Here is a 23,128-nt window from a genome sequence, read left to right as displayed (position 1 = left end):
GTGTGTGTGTGTGTGTGTGTGTGCACGCGGTCGGTAGATGTAGGTATGTTGCAAAACCTACCTGAATCGTCGTTGAGAATCTGCCCCAGTCCCCCCCAGCCTAGTAAATCATTAACGAAAAATCGCTGAAAGACCCCGTCGCAAAAGGTATTATTAGTTTGTATGGCCTTGTATAATAGTTATAGTAGTTTAAAAATCACTCTCTAAACCCGACATCTCTCTCCCGCTCTCTAAAAGTATGTACCTTATTTTTACACTGTGGCCGCCGTATTAAACCTTCTCATTTTGGGCTTCATCCCGCAGTACGCATTGAGGGACAGCGCAATGTGAACGTTCTCCGCGTTTCCCTGGACTTTAATTTACAGCCACTAAACCTTCGCGATGATGTAAATGAGATTTTTAATCATGTTTTATTGTGTGTGTGTGGTAGGTAAAAATGTTAATCATTTATTAAGAAATGGATGTGTTTAGTGTGTGTTTGCGTGGGTAACCAACTAATTATATGTGTCATCCAAGTGTGTTTCAGTGTATGATAACTGTGTGTGTGTGTCCATGCACGTCCGGAAAATCAATAGGGAACGGCTAAGTATGAAAAATGGCTCGCGATTCGCTTTATTGATGGATGCAGCTTGATTTTTTAAATCTCGGTAACATTTTCAACGCGATTCGGTTGATGCAGCTCGCGGTTTCAACGCGGCCGGTTGATCCAGCTGGAGGCTTTCCAGGAGAGTGCCCTCATGCTTGAAGGTCGAAGACACTCTTCTGGACTCACGGATTAGGTCACCCAAGTGGGACAGGCCCTTAACAGACCTCCTGTTTGTAACCAAGGTGGGGGGGGAGGAGGAGTTTAAAAAAAATGACAGGTGGCAGGTTTGGGCAGCTGAATGATCCAAGGATAATCCAGCCCAATTTAATGCAAACAGAAAGCAAACATAAATTATTTTTGTGATTGAGGATTAAAACAATTTCCCAGAACACAGACAAAATTACTCACCTTCAAGGTCGTACGGCATATCCTCTTTTCCATCAAAGCTGCTGATAGAACAGGAGAAGAACTTCATCTGTGGTTTTTCATATCTGTAATACCAAAAGAGGTCAAACATCATTCAAAAGTCTTCAACTCCACCCTGAGCACAATAACATCCATTTTATGGGATGTTGTGCTTGTTTTCAACAACACAGTGGTTAAACATATTGAAATTAAATTTGACAGCGCAGAGGTATACAATTGTGAATTTACTAAACCAACGTTGATTTGCAGTCTATTCCGCACCTGGACGTTCAAGTTGCCAAACCCTGCCACGATGCAGCCAGTCAGTATGCTCTCTATTGTGAACCTGTAGAAGTTCAAGAGAATCCTCCTTGACATACCGACTCTCAGTAATCTTTTCAGGAAGTAGAGGCACTGATGTGCCTTCTTTATGATTGCATCAGTGTGCTGGGTCCAAGAAAGATGTTCGGAAATATGCACGTCCAGAAATGTGAAGTTTTTGACCCTCTCCACCATCGTCCCATTGATATAAACAGGGTTATGTGTCCTCATCCTTCCCCTTGCAAAGTCCACAATCAGTTCCTTGGTTTTACTGGTGTTGAGAGCCAGGTTGTTGTGCTGGGAAGATTTGGTCAATCGGTTGATCTCACTTCTATACTCTGATTCATCACCATCTATAATTCGTCCAACAACAGTGGTGTCGTCGGCGAACTTGTTGATGGAGTTCGCCCTATGTCCGGTTACATTGGTTGTTACTGAAGATGAGGTATTTCTGCCAATTCGGACAGACTGAGGTCTGTGGAAGAGGAAGTCGAGGATCCAATTGCAGAGGGATGCGCAGAGACCCCGCTCCGTGAGCTTGGTAACCAGCTTTTTTTTTGTATCAAAAAATAATTTATTTAAATTCCAACACTATACAAAAATCGCCACCCTCCCCAGAATCCCCTCCAGAATATGGGGCCGGGACCCGAACCAGGGGGCGGGAGTCTTCTTTCACCACTATACTTCCCTCCCCCCTGGAGGATGCCCTTTCCTCCCTCTTCCGCTCCTCCTTAGAAAGATTCCTCCTCTTTTTCGATGGGGAGGAGCTCACAGACTCTGGGGTCCCCTGAGCAACGTTCCTCTGTGGCACCCCTTCCACCCGCCCGATCCCCACTGCCCTGGCTGGATTATGGGGCTAGCGTACTCCCTAAACATTCTTGTCCCTGGGGGTTTTGTTCCCCAGGTGCTTCGCCTTCTTTGCCACCTAGCTTCCCTTCTTTTGTCCCTCCTCACCCCAGGGTTCCCTGACTCAACTACTGGGTGGGTGGGGAGCGGAGGGGGGGGGGTGGGGGGTGGGAGCGGGGATGGGTGGTTATTGGCATTGGAGGCCTCCGCCCGGGATTTGGGGCAATTCCTCCGAATATGCCCCAATTCCTTGGCACCTTGGGTGCGCCGATGTCCAGAAGATGGTGAAATCACGCCCATCACTGCAACTGGACACAGATGCGCCGTTAACTACCTCCTCCCGGTCCAGCAACATCGTCAGCTGGCGCCGGAGGGAAAAGAACGTGCTGCAGCTCCTTCCTGCGGATATCGGGGTGATGTCCGACAGTATCTTCCCTAGGGTGTGCGATGGACCCTATGGTGTTGAGCTGCAAGAAAACTCCCCCCCCTCCACTGTGACCCCTCTACGCACAGCCGCGTTTACCCCCTCAACGGACTCAAGGAAGAACTCGACCTTCCCGAACATTTTACGCACGTACAGGATGCCTGCGGGCTTGGCCGCCACCGCCACGGCAGCCGAGCAGTCATCCAGGTTGATCTGGGGGGGCAAGTAGCATCTTACCCCATGCTCAAAAGGCAGGTTCTTCATGGGGAATCGGGCCCCAAGAGGAGTTGCCAAAGCAGCTGAAGCAGCCACCTGATCATAGCTCCTGGAAGGCCCCAGCTCCCCAGAACACTGACCCAGCATTGTCTCAGGCACTAAAATTAAACAAACACAAAAACATAACTGACAGTCAAAATACAGGCACTGGCAGTCAGAAATGGCACACAGCCAGTGTCCAAACACAAATATGGAACTGTTTGAGGGAGGCAGCGAGTGATGTTGCCTCAGATGCTGATAATGCCGGCTCCCCCACAAAACCGCTGCGTCACCACGTCTTCACCGAGCTATCTCGGCTCTCCTGCAATCCCCGGTGAGCTGCTGACCCTCACAGGCAATCCCAGCTGTTTCTCTCTGCTTCTCCAGCAACGAAAGGGACTTGCCTGCAGTCTTTGATGTTGGAAAACCATCTCCCTCTGAGAGAAAGGAGGCTTTGTCAGCTCCGAGCTCCAAGGCCGCAGAAAGATGTCGAGATGGTGCAGGTGTGGAAATCCTCCCACATCACACGAAAGCCAGACCGGTCCAGTCGGCACCGACGAGGCAGTAAGTGGGGGTCGCTCTGAACTCAGGTGTAAAAGTCCAGAAAGACTTACTCCCCTTTGCTGGCGCGCAGCAGTTCCTGGCAGGTTGCCAGCCACATTGTGATACCTGGGCAGTACGCTGATAAAACTGTATGCAGTCCCACAAACAAGCAGAAACTTTAAAATAGGTTTCTGCAGTCACAGCGATACACAAAGGTGTTTAAATGTATCGCTGTGCTGTGGAGCTCCTCATGCGTTGCTTTTTTTTTTTTTGTTCAATTATTAAAAAATAATATTTACACTACAATAAAACAAGCCAGAACCCACCACCATAAATACAATACAAACATATATCCATAATAAACTATTATACAATTATGCGTAACCTTATTGAGGATACATTTGGAGGGGACTCCCTGAGGGGTATTCCCTTTGAACGCCCCGGGCTGTAGTCTAAAAACAATAGCCCTGACGTAACCAGCTTGGAGGGGTTTTTTTAGTCTGTAAACCTGACGTAAGTGGTCCAAGTGGTCCAAAGCGGAGTGGAGAGCCAGTGAGATCGCATCCTCTGCTGACCTATTGTGGCGGTAAGCGAAATGTAGTGGGTCGAAGTTCTTGTCAAGGAAGGAGTTGATATGCTCCATAACCAACCTCTCAAAGCACTTCATCACCACTGACGTTAGCGTCAGTAGTCGTTGAGGCATGTCACCTTACTCTTCTTGGGCACTGGTATTATTGATTCCGTCTTAAAGCAGGTGGGAACCTCAGACCTCAGAAGTGGGAGGTTGAAAATGTCTGCAAAACCTCCAGCCAGTTGGTCTGCACAGGTTCTGGAACTCGACCGGTTTTCCATCGGGTCCAGGCGTTTTCCGAGGATCCACCCCCCTGAACGATCTTCTGACGTCGGCCTCTGTGATAGTTTGCTCCTGTCCAGGAGTGTTGAGCCCCCCTTCTAAAAATGCCCAGCCTTGGCTCCAAGTCTTAGAGGATAAAAGTAAGAACTAACCAAATGGAAACTCACAGACACTGTGTTTTATTAGTGTAGTCCATAGAATAAATTGTCCCCTTATGTGGTTCTACTCTCAATGCAAGATAGAGGTCAATACCTGCTATTTAAATAGGAAATGAACTAGAATTTGATAAGAAAATCTACCGAGACTTAATTTTTAAGATTCTGAGTAAAGGTGACTTTTCATATGATGTGCAATAATCCCAAGTTACTTTACAAAAAAAATGCTATATATCTAAACTATCCTACAAATTCATTCAACAGTTTTATGAATTAAAACTGATCTTTAAAGTATCAACAATTAATCTTCCTCTGAATCCAAGGAAATGCAATGGGAATTGGCATTTTAATAAGGGGGATCAACTCTAATAAAATTAAGAGTAATATTTATCTGGTTTCGGGAGGGATGAGGGTTGGCACTGCATTGTCAACTACTTAACTCAGCAGACATCCAGAGTTGCTCCAGTGAGTTGCATGTGGAGTTTCAAAAGCAGGACCACTGACACCCAAGAGTGCCAAGAATTGTTATTTCATAATCCTCTTTTACTTTAATACTTAAGTTTGTTACTGTGTGGGAAAAGATAAAGTTGTATGTTAACAATTAAACATTTATTTTTTTTGGTGCACTGGCCATTTTACATAATGGTACCCTCACATGACCATGAGGAAAAACCATTTGCACCCAATTTGCATTGTAAAAGAGGAAAATATACAAATATTAACTTGGCGTCTCATGCTATAAGTATATTATCTAGCATTACCGAATTAATTCCACAAGTCTTAGATCTGCTTTTAAAATTGGAACAAACAGCTGCAGGGTTTCTTTATTTGCAAGAATTTCAGATGGAGTACCACCGATGGATGTCATCCATTTCAGGAATTCATCATCTGGGAGGTCTGACTTCTTGAGAGCGAATTGAGCTGCAGTCTAAAGTATAGGAGAAAGGTGAAATAATTATTCTGTGTTATTTTAAACAGTTAATCCATACTTAAAAAAATTAAAATGAAGCCAGACAAACCAGTGTAAATTCATTTGTATGTTTTAAATTTCTAATTGCCATTACATTCAGGGATCAGTGCTAGAGTGTCACTTAAATTATACAGCTTGTTTGGGTAATAATAGATTAGTTTAGTTGTTGGATAATCACCAAACAGGCTTTATAATTTTTCACAGCAATCATTCTGTCCATGTAACCTGTTAGTACTAAATGATGAACAGTTTTGTTCTCTTATTATAGTTTAGAGTAACAGGCCCTTTCGGCCCACTGAGTCCACACCGACCAGCTTTCCCAGCACATGAACACTATCCTATACACACTAGGGACAATTTACACTTGTACCAAACCAATTAACCTACAAACCCGTACATCTTTGTTGTGTGGGAGGAAACTGAAGATCTCGGAGAAAATCCACGCAGTCATGGGGAGAACGTACAAACTGTACAGACAGCACCCATAGTCAAGATCAAACCCGGGCCTCTGGTGCTACAAAAGCTGTAAGGCAGTAACTCTACCGCTGTGTCACCGTTCCTCCACAAAGACCATAACTGAGAATGAATACAGTGCCCTCCATAATCTTTGCCACAGACCCATCATTTATTTATTTGCCTCTGTACTCCACAATTTGAGATTTGTAATAAGAAAAATCACATGTGGTTAAAGTGCGAATTGTCAGATTTTATTAAAGGCTATTTTTATATATTTTGGTATCACCGTGTAGAAGTTAAAGCTGTGTTTATACATAATCCCCCCATTTCAGGGCACCATAATGTTTGGGACACATGGCTTCACAGGGGTTTGTAATTGCTCAGGTGTGTTTAATTGTCTCCTTAATGCAGGTATAAGAGAGCTCTCAGCATCTAGTCTTTCCACCAGTCTTTTCATCTCCTTTGGAAACTTTTTTTTGCTGTTTATCAACACGAGGACCAAAGTTGTGCCAATGAAAGTCAAAGAAGCCATTATGAGACTGGGAAACAAGAATAAAACTGTTAGAGACATCAGCCAAACCTTACGCTTACCAAAATCAACTGTTTGGAACATCATTAAGAAGAAAGAGAGCACTGGTGAGCTTACTAATCACAAAGGGACTGGCAGCAACCACAGTTCTGGAAAAGGGTCATGGACAGATGAGACAAAGATTAACTTATATCAGAGTGATGGCAAGAACAAAATATGGAGGAGAGAAGGAATTGCCCAAGATCCAAAGCATAACCACCTCTTCTGTGAAACACAGTGGTGGGGGTGTTATGGCCTGGGCATGTATGGCTGCTGAAGGTACTGGCTCACTTATCTTCATTGATGATACAACTGCTCATGGTAGTAGCATAATGAATTCTGAAGTGTATAGACACATCCTATCTGCTCAAGTTCAAACAAATGCCTCAAAACTAATTTGAAGGCGATTCATTCTACAGCAAGACAATGATCCCAAACATCCTGGTAAAGCAACAAAGGAGTTTTTCAAAGCTAAAAAATGGTAAATTATTGAGTGGCCAAGTCAATCACCCATTCTGAACCCAATTGAGCATGCCTTTTATATACGGAAGAGAAAACTGAAGCTCCCAAAACAAGTATAAGCTAAAATGGGTGCAATAGAAACTTGGGAGAGCATCACCAGAGAAGACACCCAGCAACTGGTTATGTCCATGAATCGCAGACTTCAAGCAGACATTGCATGCAAAGGATGGGGTGGGAGATTGCAACTTTCACGTGGTTCACCCTGTTTCGACAAATGCAATCAACCTGGAGTGCACAAGCAAATAAGATCAAATAGAACAAGTTGTCGTACAACTTTAGGCTGTGCACGCTATACGCAAGAAGATGATGCAAAGAATATGCAAACATGACCACTTTCATTTACATGACATTGCTATGTCCCTAACATTATGGTGCCCTGAAATGTGGGAACTATGTATAAACATTGCTGTAATTTCTGCATGGAGAAACCAAAATGTATAAAAACGGCCTTTCTTAAAATCTGACAATGTGCACTTTAACCACATGTAGTTTTTTTCCATTACAAATTTCAAATTGTGGAGTACAGAGGCAAATAAATAAATGATGGGTCTTTGTCACAAAGATTATGGAGGGCACTGTATAATGTAGGACACTTGCAGCTGCAGGGAAAATTTCAATAATCGTAGGTAGACACAAAATGCTGGAGTAACTCAGCGGGACAGGCAGCATCTCTGGAGAGAAGGAATGGGTAACGTTTCATGCAAAGGGTGGTGGGTGTTTGGAACGAGCTGCCAGAGGCAGTAGTTGATGCAGGAACTATTCCAGAGTTTAAAAAAGTTAGACTTGGATAGTACAGGTTTGGAGGGATATGGGCCAAACATGGGCAGGTAGCTGGGACATGTTGGCCGGTGTGGGCAAGTTGGGCCGAAGGGCCTGTTTCCATGCTGTATCACTCTATGACACACAACTGCTAAATATATTTAATTTCATTTCACATATAAACTGAGAAGTTCCAAGGAACTGAAAAAAATAAAATGGTCCCTGCCTCTTGGTCTCTCTGTGCACATGTTCTTTCCAGTTGACAAAAGGCACAATAAGTGTATTTAGAAAAGTGCACTTAATACAAGCACACAGAAGCATACCATATTTTTATGCCACAAAGCAAAATCAGTGGATGCCCTCAGAATAAGGAAATTGGCAAAATCTTTCAATGGATTGATTGCTACAGGGAAGAATAGGTTAAGGCAACAGAGAGGAACTCAGCGGGTCAGGCGGCATCAGAGGAAGGAATTGAATGACCATCTCTTAGGTCAAGACCCTTCTTCAGACTAGACACAACAGAGATCCCTGAGGTATACTACTCGAGGTATGCCATGACCATGATAGTTTAAAAAAATAAAATAAAATCCATGTGAGAAACAAATCTAATCTGCTTTAAAAGTATCCTCTGATGGAAAGCATGTGTGCCTGAAATGTATTGCCTATTTACTCCACCAAAATGTCAGCATGGATATTGTCATTAGAATCTACCATCTTCCAACTTATAAACAGACAAAAACCACACAAGACAATGCAAGTCTAAAGAAGGGTCTAGACCCAAAACCATTCCCTCCACACATGCTGCCTAACCTGCAAGTTCCTTTAGCACTTTGTGCTTTGCTCAAGATTTCAGCGTCTGCAGCTCCTTGTGTCTATATAAGACAGCTCATTCGGTATTCATCTAACCAGATGTCCGAGTTTTACTTTACAAAGGCTGCTCAGGGCCTCGATCTACTTTTACCCCAAACCTATTTTTGTCTTTGGCAATCTTAACTACAACCTATAGCACCCCTGAGTTCACCATGTTCAGGAATCAAACTGAAGCAGCCTGCTAACACATTGCTGATGAAAGCATGCAAAAGACAAAGGCTGGATCCCACAGGTAAATCCCACATTTATGGCACCCACTCATTAGTCATCTGCATTTCCTTTCTTTGCAGATCCTTCTATAATGATAGCAGGTTTAGTTTAGAAACACAGCGCGGAAACAGGCCTTTCTGCCCACGAAGTCCGCGCTGACCAGCGAACCCCCCACACTAACACTATCCTACACACGCTAAGGACAATTTACAATTATACCAAGCCAATTAACCTACAAATCTGTATGTCTTTGATGTGGGAGGAAAGTGGAGCTCCCGGAGAAAACCTATGCAGGTCACGGGGAGAACGTATAAACTCCATACAGACAGCATCCGTAGACAGGATCGAACCCAGGTCCATGGCGCTGTAAGGCAGCAACTCTACCGCTGCGCCACCCTCCAAGTTGGATATTTTCATTTCAGTTGGTAAGCACTGAAATTATGACAACCCGTCATCTCATTTTCTCTCATGGCAAGGAAAGCATTAGTTATGTATTAGGAGTATATGCTTAATAACTGTAAGATACACAACACACAGGGCCACAGGGTGAAAGTATTGGGAAAATTCACATTTGCCTCAACTATATTCAGTAGAATTAGGTTGCTGTGGAAGTTAGATTGCATGGGATTCAGGGAAAGCTAGCTAATTGGATACATAATTGGTTTGATGGGAGAAAGGATGGGATGACGATGGAAGGTTGCTTTGTTCTGTAGGTCCATGACAAGTAGTGTGCCTCAGGTAGGTGCTGGGCCCATTATTGGTTGTCAGCTATGTCAATAATTTGGAAGAAAAATGTACAAGGCGTGATTAATAAGTTGATGACTAATTTTAGCTGGCAGCATAGACAGGGAAGGAAGTAATTAAGAATGACTGCGTGATCTTAATCAGCTGGGTAAGTGAGCTGAGGAATGGCAAATGGTGTTTAATTCAGATAAGCATGAGATGTTGCATTTTGGGAAGTGAAACCAGGGTCGGACTTTCACAGTCAACAATAGGACCCTGGTAGTGTTGCAGAACAGAGGGTCCGAGAAGTGCATAGATCAATGAAAGTGTCGACACAGATAGACAGAGTGGTGAGGGCTTTTGGCATCCTGGCCTTAATCAGTAAGGCTGTTGAATATAGAGATTGGGATGTTGCAGGTATATTGCAATTATACAAGACATTGGTGAAGTTGCACTTGGAGTAATGTGTTCAGATTTGGTCACCATTCTATAGGAATAATGCCATTAAGCTGAAAAGAGTGCAGAAAATGAGAATTCTCTACACTCTTTGTGACTGTTCTTACATTTAAGATAAAAGAGACTGTTAAAGATTGTCTTATGTTAACTACATGGTGGGGCAGTGGTAGAGTTGCTGCCTTACAGCACTTGCAACTCCAGAGACCCGGGTCCCATCCTGACCGCGGTTGTGTCTGTACAGAGTTTGCACGTTCTCCTCATGACTGTGTCTGTTTTCGCTGAGTTCTTTGGTTTCCTCCCACACTCCAAAGATGTACAGGTTTGTAGGTTAATTGGCTTGGCATAAGTGTAAATTGTCTCGAGTGTGTGTAGAATAGTGTTAATGTACTGGGAACGTTGGTCGGTGCGTCTCGGTAGGCCGAAGCAAAGATCATAGGGCGGAGCAAGATGGTCCACTTCTGCAAAATACAATGGACTGACGTGTATCGGGGGGGGGGGGGGGGGGGTGGGGGGGGGGGGGGGGGGGGTCGGGGGGGGGGGGGGGGGGGGGGGGGGGGGGGGGGGGGGGGGGGGGGGGGGGGTGTAATGTACAGGAGATGAATCGCAGAGGTGCCTCCAAAGTAATTCAGATAGTTTTAATTACCAGTCTTTTTTACTATTGTTAGAGCGCTTATACATTTAAAAAAAAGAATTGAAGTGTGGATCTGCTGCATTTACGAAGAAGCCTGCAATTATAGCGGAGCAGTACGCTCCGCTTGCAGATGACGCCGCTGCCTTGACAGAAGCCGGTTACGGGAACGTCGCTAAAGATTACCCATCAGCTACTACAACTTTTTCGCGCAGTGAACCATCTTGCACCGCTCTACGATCTGTGGGCCGAAGGGCCTGTTTCCGCTCTGTATCTCTAAACTAAACCAAACTAGCCAGTCTATTAGTTATCAGATGGTGTGTGATTTCAATAGCGTGCTTTATAGTAAGGTACTTTGTCGTACAAAAATAAGGTGCATGCTCCACAAGGTTACAAAAATAATGAACATCTTAGGCATGTTATGATGCTGCCTCTAATTGAACCATTAATTAGTAACCTTGCTCAAAGTATAGACTTCATTATATCCACTTACATCAAGATGCTGGACTGCAGCTGATACTGTTGTCCACACCAGTGGTGTTGTGTCAAAGGGCCGAAAGGCCTACTCCTGCACCTATTGTCTATCACGTTTGTCATCATGTCTTCAGGTCTACAAAGCTGTACAACAGGTGTCAGCAATCTGCAATCCGCAACCCAAAATCATCCGGCCCGCAGGCGGATTTTCCCCCCGTAATCATCCGGCCCACCGGGCACCAGCGCCCTGAGCAGCGGCCAAACGGCGAGCTCCGGCTGTACTGCATCCTGCGCAAAGCCGCCGACACGGTCGCTCAACTTCTGTGAACACGTTACGTTTAAGAAAGAACTGCAGATGCTGGAAAAATCGAATGCGGACAAAAATGCTAGAGAAACTCAGCGGGTGAGACATGCAAGGATTGCATGAGGCTGCCTCACCTGCTGAGTTTCTCCAGCATGTCTACCTTCTGTGAACGCATGATTTCATGCCTGCCATTCTGTGTACACATGATAGATGTGGCTCGCAATCAGCTTACAGACATGCGTCCCAGCCCTTATGCAGAACAAGGTTGCCGACCACTGTTGTACAATTTCAAGATACCAGAAATCTCTGTAGACCAAATTGCTCTTCTGCCCAACTTGTCTCAGAAATGTGGTTACTCATAACTTAAGTAATCAATAGCACACATATTGTTAAAGAAACATGAAATATTACCAAGCTGGTTCACTTACATGTGGTGCTGGAGCACCTGAAAAAAACATGTGGACGGGTTCCAAATCATGATATCTTTTAAGGTATTCCGCTGTAGCGAAACTGAGGTATGACCCCAAACTGTGGAGGAAAATACTTGGCTTAAGTCATTTGAGCTTTAGTTTAGATTTCATATTAAAGATATACAATAAAACATCACCACAAATTCAGTATCTGAGTTGTTATTAAACATTATAGAGTCAGTGAGTGGGCAAAGACTAGCAAATGGAATTTAACATGGGGAAATTGGAGATCGTACATTTTGGTATCAGAAAACAAAAAGGCAATTATGAAAATGCAAAGAATCTGAAAGTGAATTAAATAGGTGTTCTGGAGCATGAATCAAGTAGTTAAGAAGGCAAGCAAAGTTTTGCCTTTCATTTGGGTTTCCTCCCACATCACAAAGATATGTAGGTTTGTTAGAGTCATACAGCGTGGAAACAGACCCTTTTCCCCAATTTCTCCCCACACATCTACACGTCCCACCTGCCTGCATTTGACCCACATCCCTTAAACCGATCCTATCCATGTACCCGTCTAAATGTTTCATAAATGTTGCGCCTACCACACTTTGCATGAAAAAGTTACCCCTCAGGTTCCTATTAAATCTTTCCACCCTCACTTTAAACTACTGGCCTTTGGTTCTCGATTCCCCTACTCTAGGCAAGAGACTCCGTGCATCCACCCAATCTACTCCTCTCATGATTTTGTACACATCCATAAGATCAGGTACGGAAATCGCTATCAAATCATGGAGGGAACGGGGACACAATTTCATGGCGGCCGCGCGCGCATGCACACACACGCATCCACTAGGGGCGCTGCACTGGCAGCAGCCTCTGCCTACAGCCTGTCTGTTTTTTTCTGTCTTTTTATTATTTTTAGCGCACTAAAGTTTGTGTTAGGGGGAACACTTTTCATGTGGGGGAGGGGGGCGTAAGGGGGAGCGCTGGGTCCGTCTCCACGGCTGGCGGGGGAGACTTCAGCGCGTGTGGTCCTCTGGAAGGTAATTAGGGTGACAGCGGCGGCGCAGGGTGGAGCGGGCGCGTGGAGCAGTTGCCAGTCTCCACCCGGAAAAAAACGCCGCTGAGGACGTCCCGCAGCCCCCGACGTCGGACTTTAATACCCCGGCATGCGGTCCTGAACATCGGGCGCCCGTAGCGGCAACTGCGGAGGGCTTGGGAGACCCAGCCACGGGGGAACAGAGAGGAAGAGAGACTTTGGTGCTCCCACAAGTGGGGAACTTTGATTCTGCTGTGTGGGGATGTTTTATGTCAACTCTATAGTGTGTTGTGCTGTTGATTTTTAATGTATGGCTGTATTTCGCCACTGGCCATTAGGCACACGTGACAATTAAAACTATCTTGTATCTTGTATCTTGTACGGCTTTGGATACTTCAGCCGTGGGTCCTCTGGACGGTAATTAGTGACGGGTGCCGGCAGTTGCCGAAAAAAAACGCGTAAGGCCCACAGCCAGCGTGGAGAAGAAGCGCTAAATGCAGTTCAACTCTGCCTGTCTCGCCAGGTTAATCTACAGCCCTGCTTGGAATGATGGGACACCAGTCGGGAGCCGTGGAGCTAGCGCTGCTACTCCGCGCTGACTGTAAACCTGGGCCGTCGTTCGCAGGAGTCGAGCTGGGTTTAGCGCTGCTTCTCTGCGCTGGCTGTGAGCACCGCTCCCGCCTGACTCCAGATGTCTCTGGCCACCCCCGGACAAGGGGGTGGGGGGGGCACTCGGGTGACAAAGGGGATGGCAGTTCTGACTCTCAGTGGGAACCCAAAGAGGGAGGATAAGGGGGAGAGGGGCGGGGGAGGGGAGGGGGGGGGCGGGGCTTCACGAGCTACGCCGACAGTGAGGAGAAGTTTCAAAGCGTGAGGCGCCGCTGCCCCGAGATCTGCAGAACAAAGATCCTATAGCGGAGCTGTAGAATCTTTGTTCTGCAGAACTTTCTCAATCTCTCTGCACCTTTTGAAGAACTGGGTGGGAAAACGTGCCTCATGGAAAACTGCGCATGCACGTTGACAGCAGCTGCATTCATCCACAGCAGCGGGGTGGGTGGGGGCAGCAGGGCCTCGATGGTGGGCATGTGGGCATTGTGATGTCAGCAGCTGGCAAGCGGCGATTATTTTTTTTAAAGTGAGTTTTGTGAACTATTTTATTCAAAGTCCTGGGAAATAATTGAGCAAATTTAGAGAGGAGCCCATTTCTGAAATCACAAGTTAAATCCCTACCGAAATATGTAAATTTCTACGCAGTTTTGCATCTGGTTTTCGAGGAAATATGTTTCAAAGCAAAATGACACACACCCACCCACAGTTTTAAAAGTATATTGATATATGATATGATAGATGATAGATAGATAGATGTTCTTCGTGATGAAGGCCATCCTATCCAGGGAGCAAAACACTTCTACCAAGTGAAGCAGTGATTCAGTTGCACTTCTGTTCTGTAATCAATGCTCACAACATGGTTTTCTCAGCAATTGTAAAATATCTCCGTTCAGTCACAGGGTGACTCCGAACCTTCAGCAACTTGTCCCTCTTATCCTCCATCTCATTCGCGTTCTTACCCATCTTCTTTCTCATCCTACAGTGTTGTGAAACCCAATGCAAGATCAAGGATCACCACCTCATCTTGCTATTTAGCACAAACTCTCCACCTGTAACAAAAGCATGGTAGTGCTGTGGTAGAGTTGCTGCCTTACAGCATCAGGGACATTAAAGTGTGATGGCATCTATTAAACAGGAAATGGCTAACATTATAAAATTGCTTTAAGTTATTTAACAATTAGAAATTTTTGACTTAAATAGCTTTCTTATATGTAGCCATGGTATGGCCACAAATTATTATCTTTTGTACCTGTGACCAAAAAATGCAAATGGTTTCTCTTTAAGGCTGGGCAGTAAGATGTTGGCAATTTCATGAATGAGTTGATGAATGTTCTGCATAAAGGGCTCCTTGGATCGAGTTTCTCTTCCAGCAAGGCGCAAGGAATAAACTGAAATTGAAAGCATTAATCTGTGAGTAAAATTTCAAAATATTATACTTTGAAGTGCAATGTACATTAAAATGTGTAGTGATGGGAACGGGGTGAGGGGGCGGGGGGGGGAGTAAAATAGATAAGATACAATGCTGGGCTTCAGTGCTGATATTCATCACCATATCAGATGAAGTCATAGAGTGTGGAAAACAGGCCCTTGGGCACGTTGCCCACTCCGACCAACTTACCCCACCTACACTAGCCCCACCTGCCTGTATTTGGCTCATATCCCTCCAAACCATTCCTATCCATGTACCAGTTCAAATGTTTTTTAAATGTTGTGATAGTACCTGCCAGTAGTACCTGATAGTACTACATCCCCCAGCAGCTCATTCCATATACCACAACCCTTTGTGTAAAAAAGGTTCCCTCAGGCTCCTATTAAATCATGCCACCCTCATTTAAATCTATGTCCTCTGGTTCTCGATTCCCTACTCTGGGTAAAAAAAAACTGTGCATTTACCCTATCTAATCCTTTCATGATCTTATACACCTCTATATTGGAGAGGGATATATCGGCAGAAAATCCCAAGGTAAATTTTCTACCAATGTTGCTATGGAAGCATTTCATAGGTAAAATGTTTTTCATCAGTGTAAATAGCCAAAGAATACAAAGAAGTTCAAGATCATCTTTAATCAGTATTCGTATTATAGCGGTACAGCAGGTTGTTAGTTGTTAGAACATCGTGACCGCTTCCAAGACTGACTAGTGCAGGAAGTGGGTGTTAGTATAAATCGTACAGTAGGGTGGGGTTAGTGATACTGTTTTACCATGATTGGTTCTCATGCATAGAAACATAACATAGAAAATAGGTGCAGGAGTAGGCCATTCAGCCCTTCGAGCCTGCACCGCCATTCAATATGATCATGGCTGATCATCCAACTCAGTATCCCGTACCTGCCTTCTCTCCATACCCCCTGATCCCCTTAGCCACAAGGGCCACATCTAACTCCCTCTTAAATATAGCCAATGAACTGGCCTCAACTACCCTCTGTGGCAGAGAGTTCCAGAGACTCACCACTCTGTGTGAAAAATGTTTTTCTCATCTTTTACCAATCTACATCCTTCCCCGTAAGGAGTGAATATGGTAAGCTTACATGTCGTAAGAATTTAAACATACTCGCCATATCTGTCAGGCGGTCTACTAATACGGTCGAAACGCGTACGGACCAAGCCCACTCCCCCTTCGCCAGAAAGATTAAAGGGAGGTGGTGAACCCGGAAGAGAGAAAGCAGCAGGGGACACCCGTGGTGACCGACATGGGGAGCATGCAGGAGAGGTATTATTGTGGTTAGTCATAGCCACCGGTCGTGGAGGGGTACGGGACATGCTGGAACTGGTGGACGCAGCAGCAGACGGCTGGAACTGTAGTGGTGGAGTGTAAGGACGGTGTAAGGAGAGTGGACGGGCTCCTTCACAGCAAGCAAGTGTTGGTGGCTCCGACTGTATATGGTGCCATCATAGTCCACAAGGTAAGATCGTGGTTCTTCAGCCAGGCCAACAACGCTACCCAAACGGGAATGTCCCACGGTAGTTTGTAAACTAATGACGTGGCCCGGTAGTAGAGGTTTGTGTGGTTTGCTGGACTTGTCTTGCGACCGTTTCTGTATGACGTGTTTCTCCTGGATATGCTTTTGGATTGTTGCTGGCTTCAGCACCAGTGGCACCAACTTCTGCTGGGCAATCGGAATCGGAGGTCTCGTTGTTATGGACATCAGTCGCTGGGCCGGCGAGCCCAGGGTTCCATCTCTAGCAATGTTCCTGAGGGTTAAGAGGTCGAGAAACACAGCTGAATTGGCTAGGTGTGCGCGTTCCATTACATGTTTAGCGCTTCTGACAGCTCGTTCAGCGAGCCCATTACTTTGTGGGTATTCAGGGCTGCTCGTGACGTGGTGGAAATTCCATCGGTTGGCAAAGAGCTTGAAAGCGTGGCTGGTAAACTGTCTTCCGTTGTCGGTCTGCAAACGGACGGGTGCGCCGAATGTAGAGAAGTGTTTCTTTAGCTTTTAAATGACCATTTCTGTTGTGATAGAGGTCAGTAAGTCGAGTTCGAACCAGTTAGAATAGGAGTCAACTAGGACAAGATAGCGTTTACCTAATATTCGAAAATGTCTGCCGCCAACGACGTCCAGGGCAGTGCTGGTGGAGGTTGTTGCAGTAAAGGCTGTCTCTGTTGGTGTGGCGCAAGGCTGTTGCAAGTGGGGCAGGAGGCTATCCTGTCAGGTATGTACTTGGTCATCCCAGGCCAGTAGAACAGGTTCTGTGCCTGGGTGGCTGCTGTGTGCCTCTTTGTAGTATTCCTCATGTAGCGATGAGGGGATCACGACTTTGTGGCCCTTAACTATGACACCATCCTGTATTACCAGTTCGTCGCGGACTAAGAAGAACGGCTGCACCTCTGTTGGTACGCTGGATTGTCTGTCTGGCCAGCCACTTTTGATTACGGATGAAAGTATCTGGAGGGTAGCGTCGGCGGCTGTGTGTTCGGGTAAGCGGCGCAGTTGTTTTGTAGGAACAAAGTCAATGCTGAGAACCGTAAACTCGTCCCGTTCATAGGGTGTCGTTCGTTGGATGTCCGTGGTGCACCGAGAGAGAGTGTCCGCAACAAGCATGTCTTTACACTTCTTGTAAACAAGTTTAAAGTCAAAGCGCTGGAGCTGCATCATCATACGCTGCATCATCATACGCTGCAGACGTGCTGGTGCTGCGTGTACAGGTTTGTTGAGGATCGTCACCAGGGGTTGGTGGTCTGTCTCGACCGTGAAAACATTACCAAAGTCCTTGAATTTGGAACAAGCGAAGACAACAACCAGCAGCTCCTTCTCGATTTGCACGTAGCGCTGTTCGGTGTCGGTCATGGTGCAGGAGGCATAGGAGACAGGGCGCAAAATTCCATCGGCAGATGATTGTAGGCAGGCTGCGCCGAATCGTGAGGCATCGCAGGTAACTGTCACAGGGCGCTTCAGGTCGAAAAATGTCAGGGTTGGTTCGCTGGTCAGCTTCGATTTTAAAACGTCAAATGCTTTTTGGTGTCGCTGGAACCAGGACCAAGTAGTATCCTTTCTAGTTAGTTGTCGCAGAGGAGAAATCAGTTCTCTGAGGTTTGGTATGAATTTCCCAAGATAGTTCACCATACCCAGGAATCGCTGCAGGCCGAGCACATCGGTGGGGGCAGGCATCTCTGTGATGACAGCAGTTTTCTTCGGATCCGGCCTGAGACAGTCAGGAGTGAACACATGACCTACATAGGTGACCTCTGAAACCCTGAACTTACACTTGTTTGGGTTGAGTTTCAGGTTGATCTGACGTGCCCGGTCCATGATAAGCGTTAGGTTGTAGCTGTGTCTTTGCCATAAACCAAGATATCATCAACTATGATGGCACACGGGAGGCCCTGGAACAGCAGTTCCATGTTCCTCTGGAAGACCTCACTGGCCGAGTTGATGCCGAATGGCATTCTTAGAAACTTGAATCTGCCAAATGGAGTGGCAAATGTGGTGAGGTTTGACGACTCGTCGTCCAACGGTATCTGCCAGAAAGAGCTCTTTGCATCGAGGACAGAAAATACAGTGGCTCGTCCGATCTGTGCTGCAACGTCCTCGACAGTCCTCATAGGATAATGCGGACGCCTGATGGCAGAGTTCAAATCCTTCGGATTGATGCACACGCGGAGCTCGTTTTTATCCTTCTTGAGAGTGGCAACCATGGTGGAGACCCAGTCAGTGGACTCACTGATCTCTTCTAGTATGCCTAAGGAGACCATGTTCTTTAGTTCAGACTCAATCCTGTCTCTCATGGCATGTGGCACATGGTGCAGTGCGTGGACGACAGGGTCAACATTGGGGTCAATGGATATCTTGTAGGTCACAGGCAGCTTGCCTAGTTTGCCATAGAACAAATCAGGGTATTCTTTTACAGGGTCCAAGATATCAATAGCTTGTGGACCGACTGGTCAAAGGAAATCAGCCCCAAATCCTGCAATGCGTGGATGCCCAACAGAGTCAGAATTTAAAACATAGAAGGTCAGATTGCTTGTAGTCTTTTTCAGCACACATTTAAAAGTGGTTCTTCCCAGTGGAATCAAACTTCACCCCCTTAAGCATGCAGAGTGGAGTTGTCTTCAGTCAAGGCCTCGTTATTTCTTATAGTGTTGTAGAGGTGCACAGACATTACGTTTACTTTTTCCCCGGTATCTAATTTGGCCTTGATAACTTTATTATTAATCAACATCAGAACTGTAGGATCGAGAATCTTACCAGCTGTGCGAAGGAGTGAATACATAGTTGACTCCCCATGTGAGTTAATTGGACTGTCCTCGGGGGCAGAGTCGAGCTGGTCTTGAGAAGCAGAGATTGTTTTGTCGTGTTGTAGCAGGTGTAGATTAGACGCTGAACTAGATGGTCTCTTCCCACGGGCTCTGCAAGCGGCAAAGAAATGGTTCATCTTCTTGCAAGACTTCCCGTAAGCAGGGCATGTATCTCACTTATTGTGGAGGTAGTTACAGTTAGGACATCTCCTAGGGGGGTCATTGGCAAATCCACGATTAGCCAGTCGAGGGGCCTCGATCATAAATCTTCTGTTATCGGTTGGTGTTAGCGGTCTGTTAAACCCCATCAAATTGATAGATTACAGAAAGACACAGTCGCGCTGCTCGCTTAATGGAGCGACAAACTCGGCCAAAACGACAGGCATGTGCAGCCTGCTCAAGAGTTAAATCAGGATTCCGCAGCAACTCTAACCGTAGCGTTTGATCATTCATCCCAGAGACTAATTTGTCTCTTATCAGCTGATTAGTCATTGTCTCAAATCAGCACCTCTGGGCCATGTATCGTAAATCACAAATTAATTTCTCCACCGGCTCATCAGGAAGCTGGTGTCTCGCAAAGAATTTGGCTCTTTTTAAAATGCCGTTCGACGGCAGGTCACATAACTCACTGAATTTACGCAGTAAAACATTAGGATCGTTAATAGATTCTGCAGGTGTAACTACCTGGTCGTTGGCGTTACGAATTTCAGGAGCGTATTCAAAAGTCCGAGCTCTCATCATGGCCTCGGGACCCGCAATGTTAAGTAGAAGGGAGGCTTTGACAGCGTCTGGTTCATTTCGGTGGACGATGTTCATGTAGTGTTGGTAATCAATCTCAAATGTCAGCCATCACTCGCCGACGCCGGAATCGAAGTTAAGCTGTGCAGGCTTTCTGCAAGATTGAGCCATCATAAAGCAAGAAACAAAACTGATCAACAGGAATAAAACCCGATAGACGGACGCAGTGGGTTACTCCAAGTTGACTGACACCATGTAAATAGCCAAATAATACAATCTGAAGTTCAAGATCATCTTTAATCAGTATTCATATTATAGCGGTACAGCAGGCTTGTTAGAACATCTATGCATAATCTAATTTAGAATAAATCGAGAAATAACTAATAAGACTGGGAAAATTAAACATATCATGGATTAGCAAAATTTTCTCTTGAAATGTTTAGGTGAGCAGAGCACAGTATGACAATGACTAAATTGTCAACGATTTTAAATTTAACATATCATTTTAACACATGAGGATATTTGCAGCATACATTGCCCTCCATAATGTTTGAGACAAAGACCCATCATTTATTTATTTGCCTCTGTACTTCACAAAGTGCACATTGTCAGATTATAATAAAGGTCATTTTTATACATTTTGGATTCACCATGCAGAAATTACAGCAGTGTTTAAACATAGTCCCCCCCCCATTTCAGGGCACCATAATGTTTGAGACACAGCAATGTCATGTAAATGAGAGTGGTCATGTTTAGTATTTTGTTGCATATCCCTTGCATGCAATGACTGCTTGAAGTTTGCGATTCAGGGACATTAACAGTTGCTAGGTGTCTTCTTTGGTGATGCTCTGCCAGGCCTGTATTGCAGGCCTTATGCATGTTTTGGGGGCTAACCCCCTTCAGTTTTCTCTTCAACATACAAAAGTAATGCTCAATTGGGTTCAGATCGGATGATTGACTTGGCCACTCAAGAATTGACCATTTTTTAGCTTTGAAAATCTCCTTTGTTGCTTAGCAGTATGTTTGGGATCATTGTCTTGCTGTAGAATGACCTGCCGGCCAATGAGTTGAGGCATTTTGTTTGAACTTGAGCAGATAGGATGTGTCTATACACTTCAGAATTCATTATGTCACTACCATCAGCAGTTGTATCATCAATGAAGATAAGTGAGCCAGTATCTTCAGCAGCCATACATGCTCAGGCCATAACACCACCCCCACCACTGTGTTTCACAGATGAGGTGGTATGCTTTGAATCTTGGGCAGTTCCTTCCCTCCTCCATATTTTGCTCTGATGTGTTAATCTTCGTGTTTTCTGTCCACAAGACCTTTTTCCAGAACTGTGGTTGCTCTTTTAAGTACTTCTTGGCAAACTGTAACCTGGCCATTTGCAGCTAACCAGTGGTTTGCATCTTGCAGCGTAGCCTCTGTATTTCTGTTCATGAAGTCTTCTGCGGACAGTGGTCATTGACAAATCTACACCTGACTCCTGAAAAGTGGTTCTGATCTGTCGGACAGGTGTTTGGGGGAATTTTCTTGATTATAGAGAGAATTCTTCTGTCATCAGTTCTGGGTGTATTCCTTGCCCTGCCAGTCCCTTTGCGATTAGTAAGCTCACCAGCGCTCTCTTTCTTCTTACTGATTTTCCAAGCAGTTGATTTTGGCAAGCCTAAGATTTGGCTGTCCCTAACAGTTTTATTCTTGCTTCTCAGTCCCATGATGGCTTCTCTGAATTTAAATGGCAATACGGGCTGAAAAGATGAAGTACGAGGGGAAGCTGGCCAGGGATATAAAGAAGGACAGTAAAAGCTTCTTTAGATATGTTAAGGGGAAAAGAGTAGCAACATCAAATGTGGGTCCCTTGAAGGCAGAAACGGGTGAAATTATTATGGGTAACAAGGAAATGGCAGAAGAGTTGAACAGGTACTTCGGATCTGTCTTCACTAAGGAAGACACAAACAATCTCCCAGATGTACTGGAGGACAGAGGATCTAAGGGGGTAAAGGAACTGAAAGAAATTTTCATAAGGCGAGAGAAATAGTATTGGATAGGCTAATGGGACTGAAAGATGATAAATCCCCTGGACCTGATGGTCTGCATCCCAGGGTCCTCAGGGAGGTGGCTCTCGAAATAATGGACGCATTGGCGATCATTTTCCAATGTTCAATAGATTCAGGACCAGTTGCTGTGGATTGGAGGATAGCTAATGTTATCCCACTTTTCAAGAAAGGAGCGAGAGAGAAAACGGGGAATTACAAACCAGTTAGCCCGACTTCGGTGGTGGGAAAGATTTTGTAGTCAATAATTAAAGAGATAATAATGAGGCATTTGGATAGCAGTAAAATGATTAGTGCAAGCCAACATGGATTTATGAAAGGGAAATCATGCTTGACTAATCTTCTAGAATTTTTTGAGGATGTGACAAGTAAAATGGATGAAGGGGAGCTAGTGGATGTAGTGTATCTAGACTTTCAGAAAGCCTTTGATAAGGTCCCGCACGGGAGACTTGACTAAAATTAGAGTACATGGTATTGGTGGTAGGGTGTTGACATGGATAGAAAATTGGTTGGCAGACAGGAAGCAAAGAGTAGGAGTGAACAAATAATTTCTAGAATGGCAGGCAGTGGCGAGTGGAGTGCCGCAAGGCTCGGTGTTGGGACCGCAACTGTTTACCATATATATTAATGATTTAGGAGCAACACTAGCAGGTTTGCGGATGACACAAAGCTGGATGGCACTGTGAACTGTGAAGAGGATGTTAGGAGGTTGCAGGGTGACCTGGACAGGTTGAGTGAGTGGGCAGATGTGTGGCAGATGCAGTATAATATAGATTATACGGTGAGGTTATCCACTTTGGCGGCAAAAGCAAGGGAGCAGATTATTATCTCAATGGGGTTAGGTTAGGTAAGGGGGAGGTGCAGTGAGACCTGGGTTTCCTTGTACACCAGTCACTGAAAGTTGGCGTGCAGGTACAGCAGGCAGTGAAGAAAGCAAATGGAATGTTGGCCTTCATAACAAGAGGATTTCAGTATAGGAGTAAAGAGGTTCTTCTGCAGTTGTATAGGGCTCTGGTAAGACCACATCTGGAATATTGTGTTTTTACATTTTGGTCTCCTAATTTGAGGAAGGACATCCTTGTGATTGAGGCAGTGCAGTGTAGGTTCACGAGATTGATCCCAGGGATGGCGGGACTGTCATATTAGGAAAGATTGAAAAGACTAGGCTTGTATTCACTGGAGTTTAGAAGGATGAGGGGGTATCTTATAG

The 23,128-nt window shown here is 45.2% G+C and overlaps 1 protein-coding gene across 2 annotated transcripts in view; it reads right to left on the bottom strand.

Annotated features, from left to right (window-relative positions):
* Positions 1-23,128, bottom strand: part of olah (oleoyl-ACP hydrolase) — a 36,155-nt gene that overhangs the window by 3,215 nt on the left and 9,812 nt on the right. For both annotated transcript variants that reach the window (XM_055655663.1, XM_055655656.1), the window contains 4 exons: positions 14,636-14,774; positions 11,757-11,856; positions 5,150-5,316; positions 995-1,077 (listed from right to left, as the gene is read on the bottom strand). In XM_055655663.1, coding sequence (XP_055511638.1) covers positions 995-1,077; positions 5,150-5,316; positions 11,757-11,856; positions 14,636-14,774 — 489 coding nt within the window. The remainder of the gene's footprint in view (positions 1-994; positions 1,078-5,149; positions 5,317-11,756; positions 11,857-14,635; positions 14,775-23,128) is intronic.

Source organism: Leucoraja erinacea, chromosome 2, assembly GCF_028641065.1.
Source record: "Leucoraja erinacea ecotype New England chromosome 2, Leri_hhj_1, whole genome shotgun sequence".
NCBI lineage: Eukaryota > Metazoa > Chordata > Chondrichthyes > Rajiformes > Rajidae > Leucoraja > Leucoraja erinaceus.
Note: the sequence above shows the minus strand (reverse complement) of the source record. Positions and strands in the feature narration are given on the sequence as shown.